The sequence below is a fragment of the Vulpes lagopus genome, chromosome 2 (genome assembly GCF_018345385.1).
Source record: "Vulpes lagopus strain Blue_001 chromosome 2, ASM1834538v1, whole genome shotgun sequence".
NCBI classification, from domain to species: Eukaryota; Metazoa; Chordata; class Mammalia; order Carnivora; family Canidae; genus Vulpes; species Vulpes lagopus.
The window spans coordinates 140,156,691-140,171,022 of record NC_054825.1 but is presented as its reverse complement, the minus strand read 5'-3'; the positions used below and the strand labels follow the sequence as shown (position 1 = coordinate 140,171,022).

Here is a 14,332-nt window from a genome sequence, read left to right as displayed (position 1 = left end):
CCTGCGCCTGCGCGAGCCCGCGGCGCCGTCCCTCGGCCCCGGCGCGCTCCCGCCGCCGTGCGCGCCGCCCGCGCTCCCGCCGCGCCGCAGCTGCCAGCCCGGGAGCCAATGAGCGCTCGGCGAGTCGGCGGCCACTTCCTCGTCGGCGGGCCGCGCGCTCGGGAGGCTCGGGAGGCTCGGGCGGCTGGGGCGGGGCGGGCGGGGCGGCTGTGCCTGCGTGCGCTCGTCCGACGGCCGGCGGTGGGCGCAGGTCCCTGCAGGCGCGCGGCTGCGAGCGGGACGCGAAGGAGCTTTGGGGCCCCGGAGTGCCGGCGGCGGGGCGCTCGGTTGGCTTTGCGTGCGCGGCGAGGACGCTCAGCCGCCCGGGGAAGCGCGATGTCGAAGCCGCCGCCCAAACCGGTCAAACCAGGTAAGGGTCCCCGCCGCCGGGCGCCCTGCGCTTCCTCCGCCGCTTGGCCGGGCACACCGCGCGCCCGCCCGGCCCGGAGCTTCGCTTTCGGGAGCCCTCCCGCCTGCACGGCCCGCTTTGTCGCGTGCGCTGCACGGACGGGTCGTTTTGGACAACGATTTCGAGGGTTTAAAAAAAAAATGTTACAGAGGAGCCCCTCCCTGGATTTCGCAACATTGTCATTTGCTGCAACCTTCTAGTAGGGGTGATGGCCCCGGGCCCATGGAGGCTTGGTTGGAAGGCAGGGATATTGATCCCTTTAGGGGAAAAAGAAAAAAAAAATGTCTATGTGTGCCTTGAAATGGGCTTTTGGTCACTTCCTCTTTTTTTTTTTTTTTTTCTTTTCTTTCTCGTGTGTGTCACTGTCAGGTTAGAGTTCCTGACCGGCCGGAGCGAACGGGAAGTGCGCCGCTTGCAGGGTGGGGTGGGTGAGCGAGTCTCCTTGGGGACTTTGGAGACCAGCCGCCTTTGAAGTCGCCCTCGGGATCTTGGAGAAAAGCATTTAGAAAACTGTGCGCGAGCTCGCGGCGAGGGGAGTCCGGGCTGCTTTAGGGTCTTCTGGGCTGTTGCTCTTCGGGAGGGACAGCCACGCAGTACGAGTCCTTTGCCCCCCCCGTGCATTTGCCGTCAAAGCTGTGTTCTTGGCCCTTAGTCTGTTCGTTTTCTGCGCTAGGGAGAGAGGAGAATGTGGAAGGACCGATGCAGCTCAGTTCAAGGCTGTAACAGACTCGTGCATTCATTTGGCGAGTAATCACGGGAAACGTAGGAAGTGGCAAATAAATAGCTTTGATACACTCCCGGGGCTTTTCTTCTAACCTCCTGTAACTTCAGTATAGCCCGAGCTGATAGATACCCATTTAACGTCAAATTTCGAAGTAACCTTGGCTGCAGGCACTACACCTCCCGTGATTATCTAGTTTTCTTTCTTCGCCATCCTACATACAGTGGCCTTTTCAAGCCATTTGGTGTGAAAATTATGTGCATACTCATATATAGCACAGTCATTCACTGAGGGCTTGCTTTTTTTTTTTTTTTTTTTTTAAGTGGGCCGGGTGTGAAGGAAGTTGCTGGGACTTTGACTTTGCGGTGAGCAAAGATGGGGTGTGGCTAGTATTGGGCTCTGGGCTTCTTTTTTGGTGGAATCTGATGAGAAGTTAGCATTTTAAGTGCACGTGTGGGAGGTGGCAGCCTTCTAAATTCAGATGTAAATCAGACTACTAGTATCCAACAAAGCTGAGTTGTTCTTTCATGGCTAAACAAAGTACTTTATTTTAAAGGGTGTCCTGAGAACTTAGTTGTTCTTGAGGTTTTTTCCCCCCTCTCAAGACTTTTAAGTGGTATCTGTGCTGCAGCTGGAGGAGCGTTGACCAAGCCGTGGGAGTGTGACCGTGAGTACTGGTGCAGAGGCCAGTTTGGGTGGAGGATCATACTGTTACCAGTTGGGGATACACTCCCAGAAACCAGTTTTTGGTGATTGGACACCGCTGCTTTCCCCTTTCTCCTTCTCTTCAGCAAGTCAGAAAGCAAAGGGTTGAAAATATCTGCCGTTTTAGAGAGAGCTTTGACTCCACGCTGATTGACGAATGAGATCCAAGCTCAGGGTCACTGTAGAAATCGGTGTGTTAGTTTACTAATTGACAATGAGAAATACTACTTTCAGTTGGACTTGAAACATTGGGTGGCCTGGCTTAATGGAAAACAAAACTGCCCTATTATAGTCCTGGTCCACATTTACTGTGTGCCAGGCACTGATCTAATCACTGTACATGTATTAACTCATTGACTCCTCACAGCAACCCTGTGAGGTCAGCCCCGTTATTGTTCCCATTGCACAGGCTGTGATATTAAGGCGAGGCACAGAAAGGTTAAGTCACTCGCCCAGGGTTAGCAGCCTGGTAGGAAGGAGCAAGCAGGATTAGCATCCAAGTCGCCAGACTTCAGAATCATAATGCTTTCCTGCCTTACATCACCGTGTACCATTGACATGCGTGGTCTTGTGTATTTTAGAGCTGGTGGGTGGAAGAGAAAAGGAAAGTGTCTCCGGTCCTCAGATCTTCTTCTGGTCACAGATGCACATAAAGGTCACTCACTGGTTGGTAGCTGTGAGGAGAGTGAGCTTGTCCTGCAGGCAGGATGCGAGCGTGAAAAATGTCTGAAACAACTTGGAAATGGGGATAGGGGGTTGTATTTAATTTTTGGTTTCTTGGTTTGTTTATACCTGGCCTCCTCCCAAATGAAAGTTAGAAAGAGAGAGAGAGAAAGAGAGAGAGAAGGAAGGAAGGACCAAAGCAAGCAAGCCAGCCTTGTAGAGGGAGGGAAGAATAATAAGAGGAAACCAGAGGAAAAGTTAGCTTACAGACATGTGTGTCCTAAGGTCTGCCAGGGTTTCTAAAGGGTGGCTGTAGATTTGGCTCTTGGCTTCCAGCATAAAGATAAAAGATCAATTATAGGATTCCTACTCTTTGTAAAAATAAAATGTGTTCCTTTCTCAAGGAGGAGTTATTTTAAAGGCACTGAGATCTGAAATAAACTTCCCCTGGGCCCTCTCAAAGTGTTGGAGTGGACCAGACATCTCTACAAGAAACACAAGCGGGACAGGATAGTGGTGGTCCCTATAGCTTCCTGCAGAGCAAGACCCAGGCAAAACAGCATGGTTCAGTTCTGTAGGCAGGGCTAAAGGGAGGGAGCTAGGAGGCAGGACAAAGGACTTAATGGAAGATTTTAATAGCAAGGGACATTAAGCTATAATGTGGATAAAAGTATCTTTTGGGATGATCGGCATATAGCTCATAAAAGTACCATTTTCTTTTGCACCTTCCTGAGGTTATATCAGACTTTGGGTTTGTGGCCATGTCCAAAATCCATTTGCTAAACGTTTCTTAATATATGCAGTTAAGGGGTGCCTGGGTGGCTCAGTAATTGAGCATCTGCTTTTGGCTCAGGGTGTGATCCTGGGGTTCGGGATCGAGTCCCAAATCGTTCCTGGAGGAGAGCCTGCTTCTCCCTCTGCCTGTGTCTCTTCCTCTCTGTGTCCTTATGAATAAATAAATAGTCTTAAAAAATATATATGTGTGTGTATATATATATATATATATATGGAGCTAATATTTTAGGCCTTGTGCTAGACATTGGGGTTCCCAGGAACAATAAAATAAGGTCTCATCCATGAAAGTGTGGAATCTGATGGGGGAGATTTAGGTGTAATATAGATAATATCTAAATTGACCCATATCTGTAATTGGATGACTGATCTTACTCATTTTGTTTGGAAAAAATCTCATGATTAAAAGTAAAAGTGATAAATTTTTTCTTCTTTCTTCTTTTTTTCTTCAAACCTTGTAATACATATTTTTGTTTTAGAGAGTTTAGAAAATACATATAGAAAAAAAGATCATCCCTACCTGTCTAGTGATAATCACTCCTTTCTCTCAGGTGTTATTTTTCTTCTTCAATTCTGTTTCATTAAAAAGAGAAAATACAAATGATTATCCTCAGAATGGTGTCTCAGTTTCAGTTTTAAGTGTTTTACTGTTGATTGGCCTGTTTCCTACTGTGGATGTACTATTGCCTATGCTCTGACAAATCAGTTGTCACACTTTGACCTTTCCTTGCTTACTGATGTCTTTTTATAGGGTCATTTTTGGCCACTCAAGGTCTGTCACTGAAACTCTCCCCTCTAATTGTTAGCTGCCACCATAGGGATCAGTCTGCTAAAAAGTGTCACGATTTCATGGTCTTCATCTCATTCTTCATGGGACCCTCCTACCTCCTTGGGACCAATGTGGCCTCTCAGTTTATCCATATAGCATTATGGTTCTTGTCAGTCACCCTCCCAAGCCTTCACAGTTCAATTAGGGTGAACCTGCCAGACTTGACACAGTGTAGACGACAACTTGTGTTCTCACAAAGACTTTTCTCAAAAGAGACTTCATTCTGAGACTTTATTCTGTAAAGACCAGCCAAAGGATATTGAGTAAGATTTGGACTAGAATCATCTCATTCTAAGCCGGTTTGATATCCCTCCATTGTAGTCGGAAGCCTGATGTGTGACCTTGACCAATTCTGTCAAATGGCCTATTGATTTGGGTGGTGGAAGTAAAGCAGCATAAATATTTTATGTGTCTTAGGAAAATAAATTCATGGGACTTTGAAGAGACAAATTGTCAGTATTTGGGGTTCTTTTGTATTTACAGTAAAAACATCATAAACTTCAAAGATGTCATCCATATGCTGCTTATATAACATTATTGAGAGGAAAAAAAGTCTTCATCTAAGATGATCTGAACTTTTGTGTATTCCCCCCCCCCCCGAATAAATGAATTATGGAGTTGGCTAGGAATATGCACATGGATAGTGGTGTCCTTCATAAACATCGTGCTCCATTTATGCCTGGTGGCAGAATAAAGTTTGGGAAACATTTTGAAAATTCCAGAATGGTGATGATTGTTAATAGTAATAGTTAACATCTATTTTGCCCTAAGTGTTAGGTACTGTGCGAAGCACTTTGCTCCATCTCATTTAATTATTATAATTTCCCGATGAGGTGGGTCCTAATATCCCCATTTTATGAGTGAGGTAGTATTTAGTGAGGTTAAGTAAACCACTTAAGGTCTGAGAGCTAGGAAGTGGTTGATTTGACCTGGGAATGAAACACAAGCTTTAAGTGGAAGCGATTTTCTTGGGCAGAGAAATCTATGAGGATTCTATTAGTTTGGACTGGCTTTTGTTGGGCAGCTGCCTTTACTAACTTGTGGTTGTATTATTATTTGCAATTGTGTTGTAGAACTCCCCCCTTTCAACGCATCTGTATTAGACCATTAGACACTTTTTGAGAGTAGAATAGCCTCTTATTTTCTTGCAACTTTACAGCAACTGAAGTTATTATATAACTGAATAATAATAACTGAAGTTATTATTCATGGCCAATACATAGTCTTTTTTTAAAAAAATATTTATTCATGAGAGACGAGAGAGAGAGAGAGAGAGAGAGAGAGAGAGAGAGGCAGAGACATACACAGAGGGAGAAGCAGACTCCATGCAGGGAGCCCGATGTGGGACTCTATCCCGGTCTCCAGGATCACACCCTGGGCCGAAGGTGGCGCTAAACCGCTGAGCCACCTGGGTTGCCCAATAGTCTTGATAACATCATAAAGTCTTTGTCTTGAGGAAGGTGGGGTAAGCCATGGTTGGATACATCTTACAGCTTCACTATAAGGCAGCAAAAGCTAGGGACAGTATCCATCAGTACTAGTTCCAGAAATAAGGCAGTCACCTCCCTCTTGTGTTTCAGCATTCACATAGCTAGACTACAGTGTGATTAGTGCAGTGAACTTTTCTGACACACCTGTGTAAGGGAGGAAAAAATCTTTCCTCTCCCCTCTTATGTTCTGTATCTGGGTCCTGGAAATTAAACTGACGCAAAGCCAGATTAACGAGAAGAAAAGGGATACAAGTTTGGTGTTTTCAGGTTTACCCGCACAGGGGCCATGCAGAAAAGAGGTGAGAGTCCAAAGAAGGGTTAGATTTGGAAGCTTATGTGCCATTTTAACAAAGGGTGTTACATTGTGGAGCAGTGACTAGCAAAGGAAAAAGAGGTTTTGGTTTCTGCGGGCAGTAAATTGTGGGAAAGTAAATATATGGGGAAACTAGTCAACGGTAAGGGTTATTTTAGTAAGGTTTCTTTATGCAGACACATTTAGGTACCATCTTCATCTGATAATAAGAGTTCTCCTTCTCGTATGACGGCAGAACTCAGTTCACAAGGGGAATTTATGCCCTGCTTTTAGGCACATGAGAGGGAGGCAGAGAGTTCTTTTGTATCTGCTTTTTCCTCAATTTCCTTCAGCTCAAAATAATTCTTTTTTTTTTTTTTTTTTTTAACGATTTCATTTATTTCAGAGAGCGAGAGAACAAACATGAGCGGGGGTGAGGCGGAACAGAGGGAGAGGGAGAAGCAGACTCCTCGTTGAGTGCATAACCCGACTTGGGACTTGATCTCAGGACCCCAGGATCATGGCGTGAGCCAAAGGCAGATGCTTAACCAACTGAGCCACCTAGGCACCCCTTAAAATAATTCTTAGACCAAAGTGGCGTACTGTGAGGTGGCATATTTTGATTCCCTTTACCTCATACCTCCTGTCCAGTGAAAACCATGGCCAAGGGCAGCCCGGGTGGCTCAGCACTTTAGCGCTGCCTTCGGCCCAGGGTGTGATCCTGGAGACCCAGGATCAAGTCTCGGGTTGGGTTCCAAGCATGGAGCCTGCTTCTCCCTTTGCCCCCCCTCCCCCCGTCTCTCATGGATAAATAAATAAATAAATCTTAAAAAAAAAAAAAAGAAAGAAAACCACGGCCAAAGTTGTACTCAGTTGCTTAATGCTCAGAGGAAGACAAAATACAAGAGACAGAGACAGGGAGGGAAGGAGAGGGATGGAGAAGTAACTTTCAGTGGGCTGATGTGAGCTGTCACATCAAGATTTCCTTTCTTTCTTTCTTTTTTTTAAAAGATCTTATTTATTTATTCATGAGAGACACACACACAGAGAGAGAGAGAGAGAGAGAGAGAGGCAAAGATACAGGCAGAGGGAGAAGCAGGCTCCGTGCAGGGAACCTGATGTGGGACTCGATCCCAGGACCCTAGATCACGACCTGAGCCAAAGGCAGGTACTCAATCATTGAGCCACCCAGGCGTCCTGACATCAAGATTTTCTAGAAGTTTGTCAATACTTAAAAAAAACTGCCAAAAAAAAAAGAAAGAAAGATCAAAAATATTAAAGGAGTTTGGGGAAAAATTAGAGAAAACAGTACAAAGAGAGCTCCTCCTGTTCTTTTGAACAAGGCATGATATTCCATCGAATCTATTTAATCAGACCCACATTAATGCACATTTGGATAGTTTCCACGTTTAGGTAGTTACCGCATTGCTTACTTGTGAATAAATGCACAGGACAAAGTCCAGGCCGTGGGAGTGTCGTATCAGAGGGTAGGCGTGTTGTCACTTTCATAGACGTTTCCAAAATGCTCTCCAGAAAGGTTTTACCAGTTTACCTTGTGTGAGCATGCCTTACACGGAAACTTTATGGTGTGTGTGATGGGGAGAGGGCTCCAAAGGCTGGGTAGTCCGAGGCAGGGAGTTTGAGGAAGCTGGGAGGGTGTCACCGAGGGGAAATTTAAGCAGAGCCTGGAATGCTGTGTCAGAGTTTGGTAGGCAAAAGAGCGGGGAATGTCATTTAACTCGGGCAAAATGAGATCACATGATGTCCTCTTATTTTCACTTGCCTGACTGTATAGGGCTGAGCTTCTCCCAGAGCAGCTTGCTGTGCGCACATGGAAGCCGTGAGCTGGAGAAATTTGTTCCAAATTAAAGAGAAATCCATTTCCATCCAGTTGGTGGAAAACGACACTTTCCACACAGAAGTAAGACTTGGAGTGCCCTCATGTCAGTCCTCTGTGCATGTCTCTGCGAATCTGTTTTCAGGATGTTAACAATAGCTGTGGTGTGTTAGGGGCAGCTCCGTGTCAAAGAGGGTCACAGCTTCAAGTCACTGCAGTCACTGGTGGGACCGCCGAGGCCACTTCCTCTTAATGGACTCTTGCTAGTCATTTCCCATTTTCCGTTGGGGCATCTGTAGGATTTTTAGAAAGTCACAAGGCAAATGCCTCAACTTACTCTTGGGGTAGGTGTTGGGGGGAGAGTTTTGTATTTGTGCATTTTGATTTGCGTGGGATTTTAAAACTCATAAGCATCCCTTAGAATTTGATAAACTACTTTGATTTAATATTCTTGGGCCTGAAGAATGCACTGAATGGGGTCCTTTCCTAGTCTCTGGGTCCTGATTTCCAGGGAGCCTGAGGTGATTTGAATTTAAATTAAGGAAGGCCTTAGAGACCAGCTGGTTTATTCTCCTCCTAGAAGGTCTGTCTCAGGCCTCTTTGGGGGACCTGAAGGCAGTCTTGAGGACTTTCTGGCATCCTTCCACTCCAGGAGTTTTGCTTGGTTCTGGGAAACTCATGGATTCTATTAAGGGATTTTCTCACTGGGGAAGAGAGACTGAAATCAACTCACTTGCATGAAACAAAGGAATGACTTCTTCCTGGAGAGTATTCTGGAGTGGCTGTGTCTTCTAAGAAGCTTCCTGACCCACTCTGTTTTTGAGGGGACACACCTCCAAGTCCTAGCTCTCCGAGCATGGGTAGGGGCGGCCAGGCTGGGCAGAGCCCCTCTGGCATTTTGCCACAGTTGGCAGGTATCTCAGACTCCAGATTTGGAAGATTCCACATAGTCTTATTAGATTTCTTTGCTTGAGAAAACCACAATCTTATGACACTCTCTAAAATGTGGCATACCCAGGTTTACAGGATTCCGTGGCTGCATTTGAGCCTGCTCTTCTGATGAGTCAGTACAAGTTTGTCAGTAGGACAAACTGGGAGCTGGTTTCTTTCTTTCTTCCTTTCTTTCTCTTTTTCTTTCTTTCTTTTCTTTTTCTTTTCTTTTCTTTCCTCTTCTTTCGAAGGAAACTAGCCATGGAACATTGCAACAGAAACCTATCCCTCCAGAGTTCATTTTCTGAATAGTGTGTCAGTCTTGACGTTGTTCTCAACCTTTTCTTCTGGTAGGAAAGAAATAATTCTCTTTGATTCCTCTGCACTTAGGTTCTAAGTCTGAGTCACCCAAGCAGCTGCCAAGTGGAACATGGGCCTACATCAAGCTGAGCTGTGAGGTGGGCCTCACTGTTTAGGGTGATTGCCCACTGCCTCTTTTAGGGAGCCTGTCCCCACCACAGGGCTGCCTCTGGTCCTTGCCTGATGCCTTCCTACTCTCGAGGACTGGTTCTCTCCCTAAGTATTGGGGCTTTAAAGGGTTGAGTTCTATTCTCCACAATGGGCTCCTGCCCATTTTCTGATTTTTGCTTGGTACTAGGTCTCTCCTGTGTCGTGACATCTGGGCTAGCACTCTTGTTTACTGGCATTGGGAAATCTGCTACTTAGTTGGTCCTTGCCCTTGGCCTGCTTTTCCCATTCTTGGATACATGCTCCCTATCATGTGGACCTTCGGCTAATATACCTGTGCCTTTCTGATGTACTATGACCTGAAGATTAGTGTGAATCTGTATCTACTCTATTTTTTTTTTTTTTAATTTGAGAGAGGGAGAGAGAGAGCATGAGCAGGAGGGCAGAGAGAGAGAGGGAGAAGCAGGCTCCCCACTGAACAGGGAGCCCTCCATGGGGCTCGGTCCTAGGACCCTGGGATCAGGACCTGAGCTGAAGTCAGATGAGCCACCCAGGCGCCCTCTGTGTCTACCCTTGAACTCCCCTTGTCTCCCTTCCTTCTCCAGAACTAACCTTTGGCAGACCTGAATACTGTAGCCAGCTGTTGTTGATTAAACTCTGATTATGGCACCTCCAGGGGACCAGGGCCACTTGTCTAGAGAGCTTTGTAAGAGTACCTGGCTTAAGACTGTCCTGGTTTTCCTCTGACATTGCTCAGAACTTGGTTTCTTCTACTCTTTAATTCCACAGGGCTCTGAGAACAAACTCAGTTTCACATCTGATGTACACATTTACCTGCAGTGTTAAACTAGTCACTGATTTCTCAAAATCCTCTTCCCAAAGGTGCTTAAATAAGATAAACTAAATACAAGATTCCTGAGAGGAATTCCCTTTTCAAATGAACTGCTCTAATGGTAGGACTTTAGGCATAAAGATTGGCTTATGGGGTGGATATTGTAAGACCAAGCTGTGATTTGCAAGAGGCAGAGAATAGATAGTAATGGAAAACGGACATTAGCTTTGGAATAAAGTTCTGGCCCCAATTTTTTTATTAACTTACTAAGTAACCTTGATGAGTAAGACTTTAGACCACTCTGATCCTCAGTTTCTTCATTGGCTTCCAGTTCTTCATTGCCTTAGACTGGCTTTTCAACTAATTCCTCAAGTTTCTACATAACTTCATCCTGTGCTTCTTCTAGAGCCAGCCCCATGACCCTCTACCCATTGTCTTGCTACTCTCAATGTTCAGGACCATGTAAATGTCCACAGATGGAAGGATTAAATGCTTTAAGGGCTGACAGAGGGGAGAGGATAGGAAGAGGGTTAGGGTAGAGACATAACATATATATTTTTAAAAAGATTTATTTATTTATTTATTTATTTGAGAGAGAGCTCAAACATCAGCAGGGGAGGGGGAGGCGCAGAGGGAAAGGAAGAGAATCTCAAGCAGATTCCCTGCTGAGCATAGAGCCTGTTGCAGGGCTCGATCTCGATCTCGACACCCGAGATCATGGCCTGAGACAAAATCAAGTCAGATGCTTAACAGATTGAGCCAAAAAGATGCCCCAACATAATATATTCTTAATTAGACCTAATCTGATTTCATTTAGACTCTAGCTACACAGGACAGTAGAGTTTGCTTTTGTTTGTGTGTTGTTTTTGGTTTTTTTTTTTTCACTGTTGCCTAGAGGAAGACAACCAGCTGCTGGGTGGCCCTGTAGAAATGCATCCCATGAGATTCCAATGGGATCCTTGGGGGGAAAAAAAAAAAAAAGTCATTCATGAGGAGCTCTTGTGACATTGAGGACTTTTAATGTTTGGAAAATATATAAAGTTAATTATAAATCAGTAACAGCAAGTTGGTAGATTTGAGCTTTGAGAGTATATATTCTGCTAGTTTTTTGAAATTAAGTCTTGTGGAAAATATTGTTCTCCCATCTTATTTTTTCCTGTCTCTTTTGGAGGTGACCGTTTTAGGTTTAAGGTCGGAGCTTGCTTTGTAGGAATTCTCATATTTCATTCCAGGAAGGTGGGTTTCAGAGCTTCTCTCTGAAAGATGGAAAATTCTTCCTCTAAGAGAGTGATTCTTAGCCCACTTTTTACTTTGTAAGTTATATAGTGCTCACAGAAACCAGAAGCCTTCTTTTTCTTTTTTTTTTAAAGAAAATAACGTTTATATACTCATAGGGATATAAGGACAAATTTAAGACTGCAGCATTATACTGATGAGAAGAAATGTTACTGCTATAATTTTGTTTATTTATTTTCAGAGATTTTATATTTATTTATTTGAGAGAGTGAGCAAGAGAACACAAGCAGGAGGGAAAGGGAGAGGGAGAGGGAGAAGCAGACTCCCCGCTGAGCAGGGAGCCCCACCCAGTATTCGATCCCAGGACCCTGAGGTCATAACCTGAGCCTAAGGCAGATGCTTAACCAACTGAGCCACCCAGGCCCTGTTGCTATAATTTTAGAACTCAAAAAAAAATTCTGTTCATAATTACAAATCTAATATTAATGTTCTACCAAATGTCTTAAGACCACAGGTAAAGAACTGCAACGTGTTAGAGCAGATGATGAGAGAAGGCAGGTTCCTTTTGCAGCTGGACAGTGGGTACTGAAGGAGAGCAAATTCCTAGTAATTATTATGAAAGCCTGCAATTTACACAACCACTGCAGATTAGTGGGAAGCCACTGTTCTAGAGAGCACTGAGTTTTCCTCTTCTGTCCCTGTGGACAGAAGTGATTTTCACTATCACCCGTCCACAGTGTAAACTGCAAATGTTTCTTAAGACTCAAGGTTTTGAGAGGGTGTGGGGGTATTCCTAGACATCTTAGGGCAAATTCCAGTATCTCAGTCCCCCACTGATGACCCCATGTTCATAAAAGGATAAATGATCTTCTGGGCATCCATTAATGAAAAGGAGTTAACAACACACACCTAGAATCCAGGAGTACCTTGTGACCTCAGGAGTGGGTGTGAAAGGTGCTGTGTGTCTTAGAGTAGCTGAGGTTAGTCGCTAGATATAAGTATATGACCCCCAGCAGTGCTATATCACTGCTCCTGCCCAGGGCTTGAGTAGAAGGGAGATTTTCATAAGAACAGTCCTGTAATTACTCACTCTTAATTACAACTCCAGAAAACCACAGCTTTTCGTTTGTCCTGCCTTGCCACTTTCTTGGGGAAATCTAACTCCATTCTTTCATGTCCTTCTCCTCCCAATATCTGATCTGGTTTGGAAAATACCTGAATATTTCTTTGGGTTAACGTTCTCCCCTGGCCTTCCCTGGGAATCACTTGGACTCCTTGGGTCTTCCCAGATGTCCAGACCTCTACTAGCCCCTCCTTTTTATAAACAGTCTTGACTTTGGTGACCAGGCAAGTTGGAAGAAGGAACTGATCATCTGGGGCATCCCCCTGCCTGGTCCAAACCTTCAACAAGGAGCCATTTGTGGAGATCCTCCCAAGGTGTCCTGCCTAACTGTTTCTAGGGCCACCAGGCAATGCTCACCACTTTCACAAGATCAGAATGTCACCCTCAGGAGCACTTAGTAAACCTTGTGAGGAAGCACTGTTGTGTATCTTGAGAGAGGATGAAATTAGGAAAATAATTTTCAGTTTAAAGTCTGTTGTCTTAGTAAGTAGATGATCTTGGAAGAAGAGACTATGGTAGATGTCTTGTTGGTTTCCTATAGATGGCCCCTCTGAACCCACTCCCTGGTTTTGGCTCTGTTGTAATTTGGGTATGGGTTTTGGCAGTTTCTTGTATGTGCTGCAGTAGAAAATTTGAATTCTTTTGTTTTCTGAACGGGGAAGAGCTCAGTTTCAAGTTATTGCTTATTCATTGCACTCTAATTAGTTTTTCCTCCTGTGTTTGGTAATTTTCTCATTCATCCAGAGTTTGTATTGTTCTATGAGAGTTCTCAAGTTGCCTAAAAATGGTAAAATGCCCTCATAGTAATAAAATGCTCTGGCCTCTAGGTGTCTATCAGGTAAGCTTCCAGTAAGCACCTTGCCTAAGCTTGGGTCTATGTCTCTAGAGAGTTTCTTGTTTTGTTCTTAGATACAGTGTATACCTATGCCCCTATATCAGGTTTTAAAGGGGTTCGGTTTTATTTATTTTTATTTTATTTTTCAGATTTTTACTTATTTTTGAGAGAGAGATAAAGAGAGCACATGAGCATACACAAGCAGGGGGAGGGACAGAGGGAGGGGGAGAAGCAGACACCTTGCTGAGCAGGGAGCTGGATGTGGGGCCTCCATTCCAGGACCCTGAGATTATGACCTGAGCAGATGGCAGACCCTTAACTGACTGAGCCACCCAGGCATCCCAGGGATTCTGTTTTTTTTTTTTTTTAATTTTTTATTTTATTTATTTATGATAGTCACAGAGAGAGAGAGAGAGGCAGAGACACAGGCGGAGGGAGAAGCAGGCTCCATGCACCGAGAGCCCGATGTGGGATTCGATCCCGGGTCTCCAGGATCGCGCCCTGGGCCAAAGGCAGGCGCCAAACCGCTGCGCCACCCAGGGATCCCGGGATTCTGTTTTAAATAAAGGGAACATTTTTATCATCATGTTGTCTTGCTAGTATGAGTCTGTCTTAGAGGGCTAAGACCAAGGCCATATTTTTTGGGGGGGGGGGAGTGCAACTTTTTATCTTTAAATACAACTGTAATTTTCCAGTGAATTGGGTGTTCATAAAGTCTGAAGTTTAAGCCTGTCCATTTATTTTGCTCAAATACAAAAAAATTCTCTTGAATTAAAAATAATTCCAAGGCCATTTTTAATATTTTATATTCTGAGAGTGTTTCATTACTGCCAGGAATACCAGATATCTAAATCTGAATAAATTTCTATTTGGTCTCTGGACACTGGTTATACACATTCCTATATTAAATGCCCTGGCCTGGTGTTTTTTCAGACTGAGTGGTGACCTCGTGGTAGGTCATGCAGTCTGTATAGTTTGTCATGAATAGCATTTTTTTTTTTAAAGATTTATTTATTTTAGAGAGAGAGTGTGTGAGTGAGCATAGGGAGGAGGGACAGAGGGAGAGGGAGGGAATCTCAAGCAGACTCTGTGCTGAGTGCAGAGCCCTTTGTGGGGATAGGATCTTACAAC

The 14,332-nt window shown here is 44.6% G+C and overlaps 1 protein-coding gene across 1 annotated transcript in view; it reads left to right on the top strand.

The window, feature by feature from the left end:
• The first annotated feature begins 74 nt into the window (after positions 1–74).
• Positions 75–14,332, top strand: part of OSTF1 (osteoclast stimulating factor 1) — a 54,243-nt gene continuing 39,985 nt past the window's right edge. The window contains exon 1 of the mRNA XM_041745385.1: positions 75–409. Coding sequence (XP_041601319.1) covers positions 109–409 — 301 coding nt within the window. The 5' untranslated portion in view covers positions 75–108. The remainder of the gene's footprint in view (positions 410–14,332) is intronic.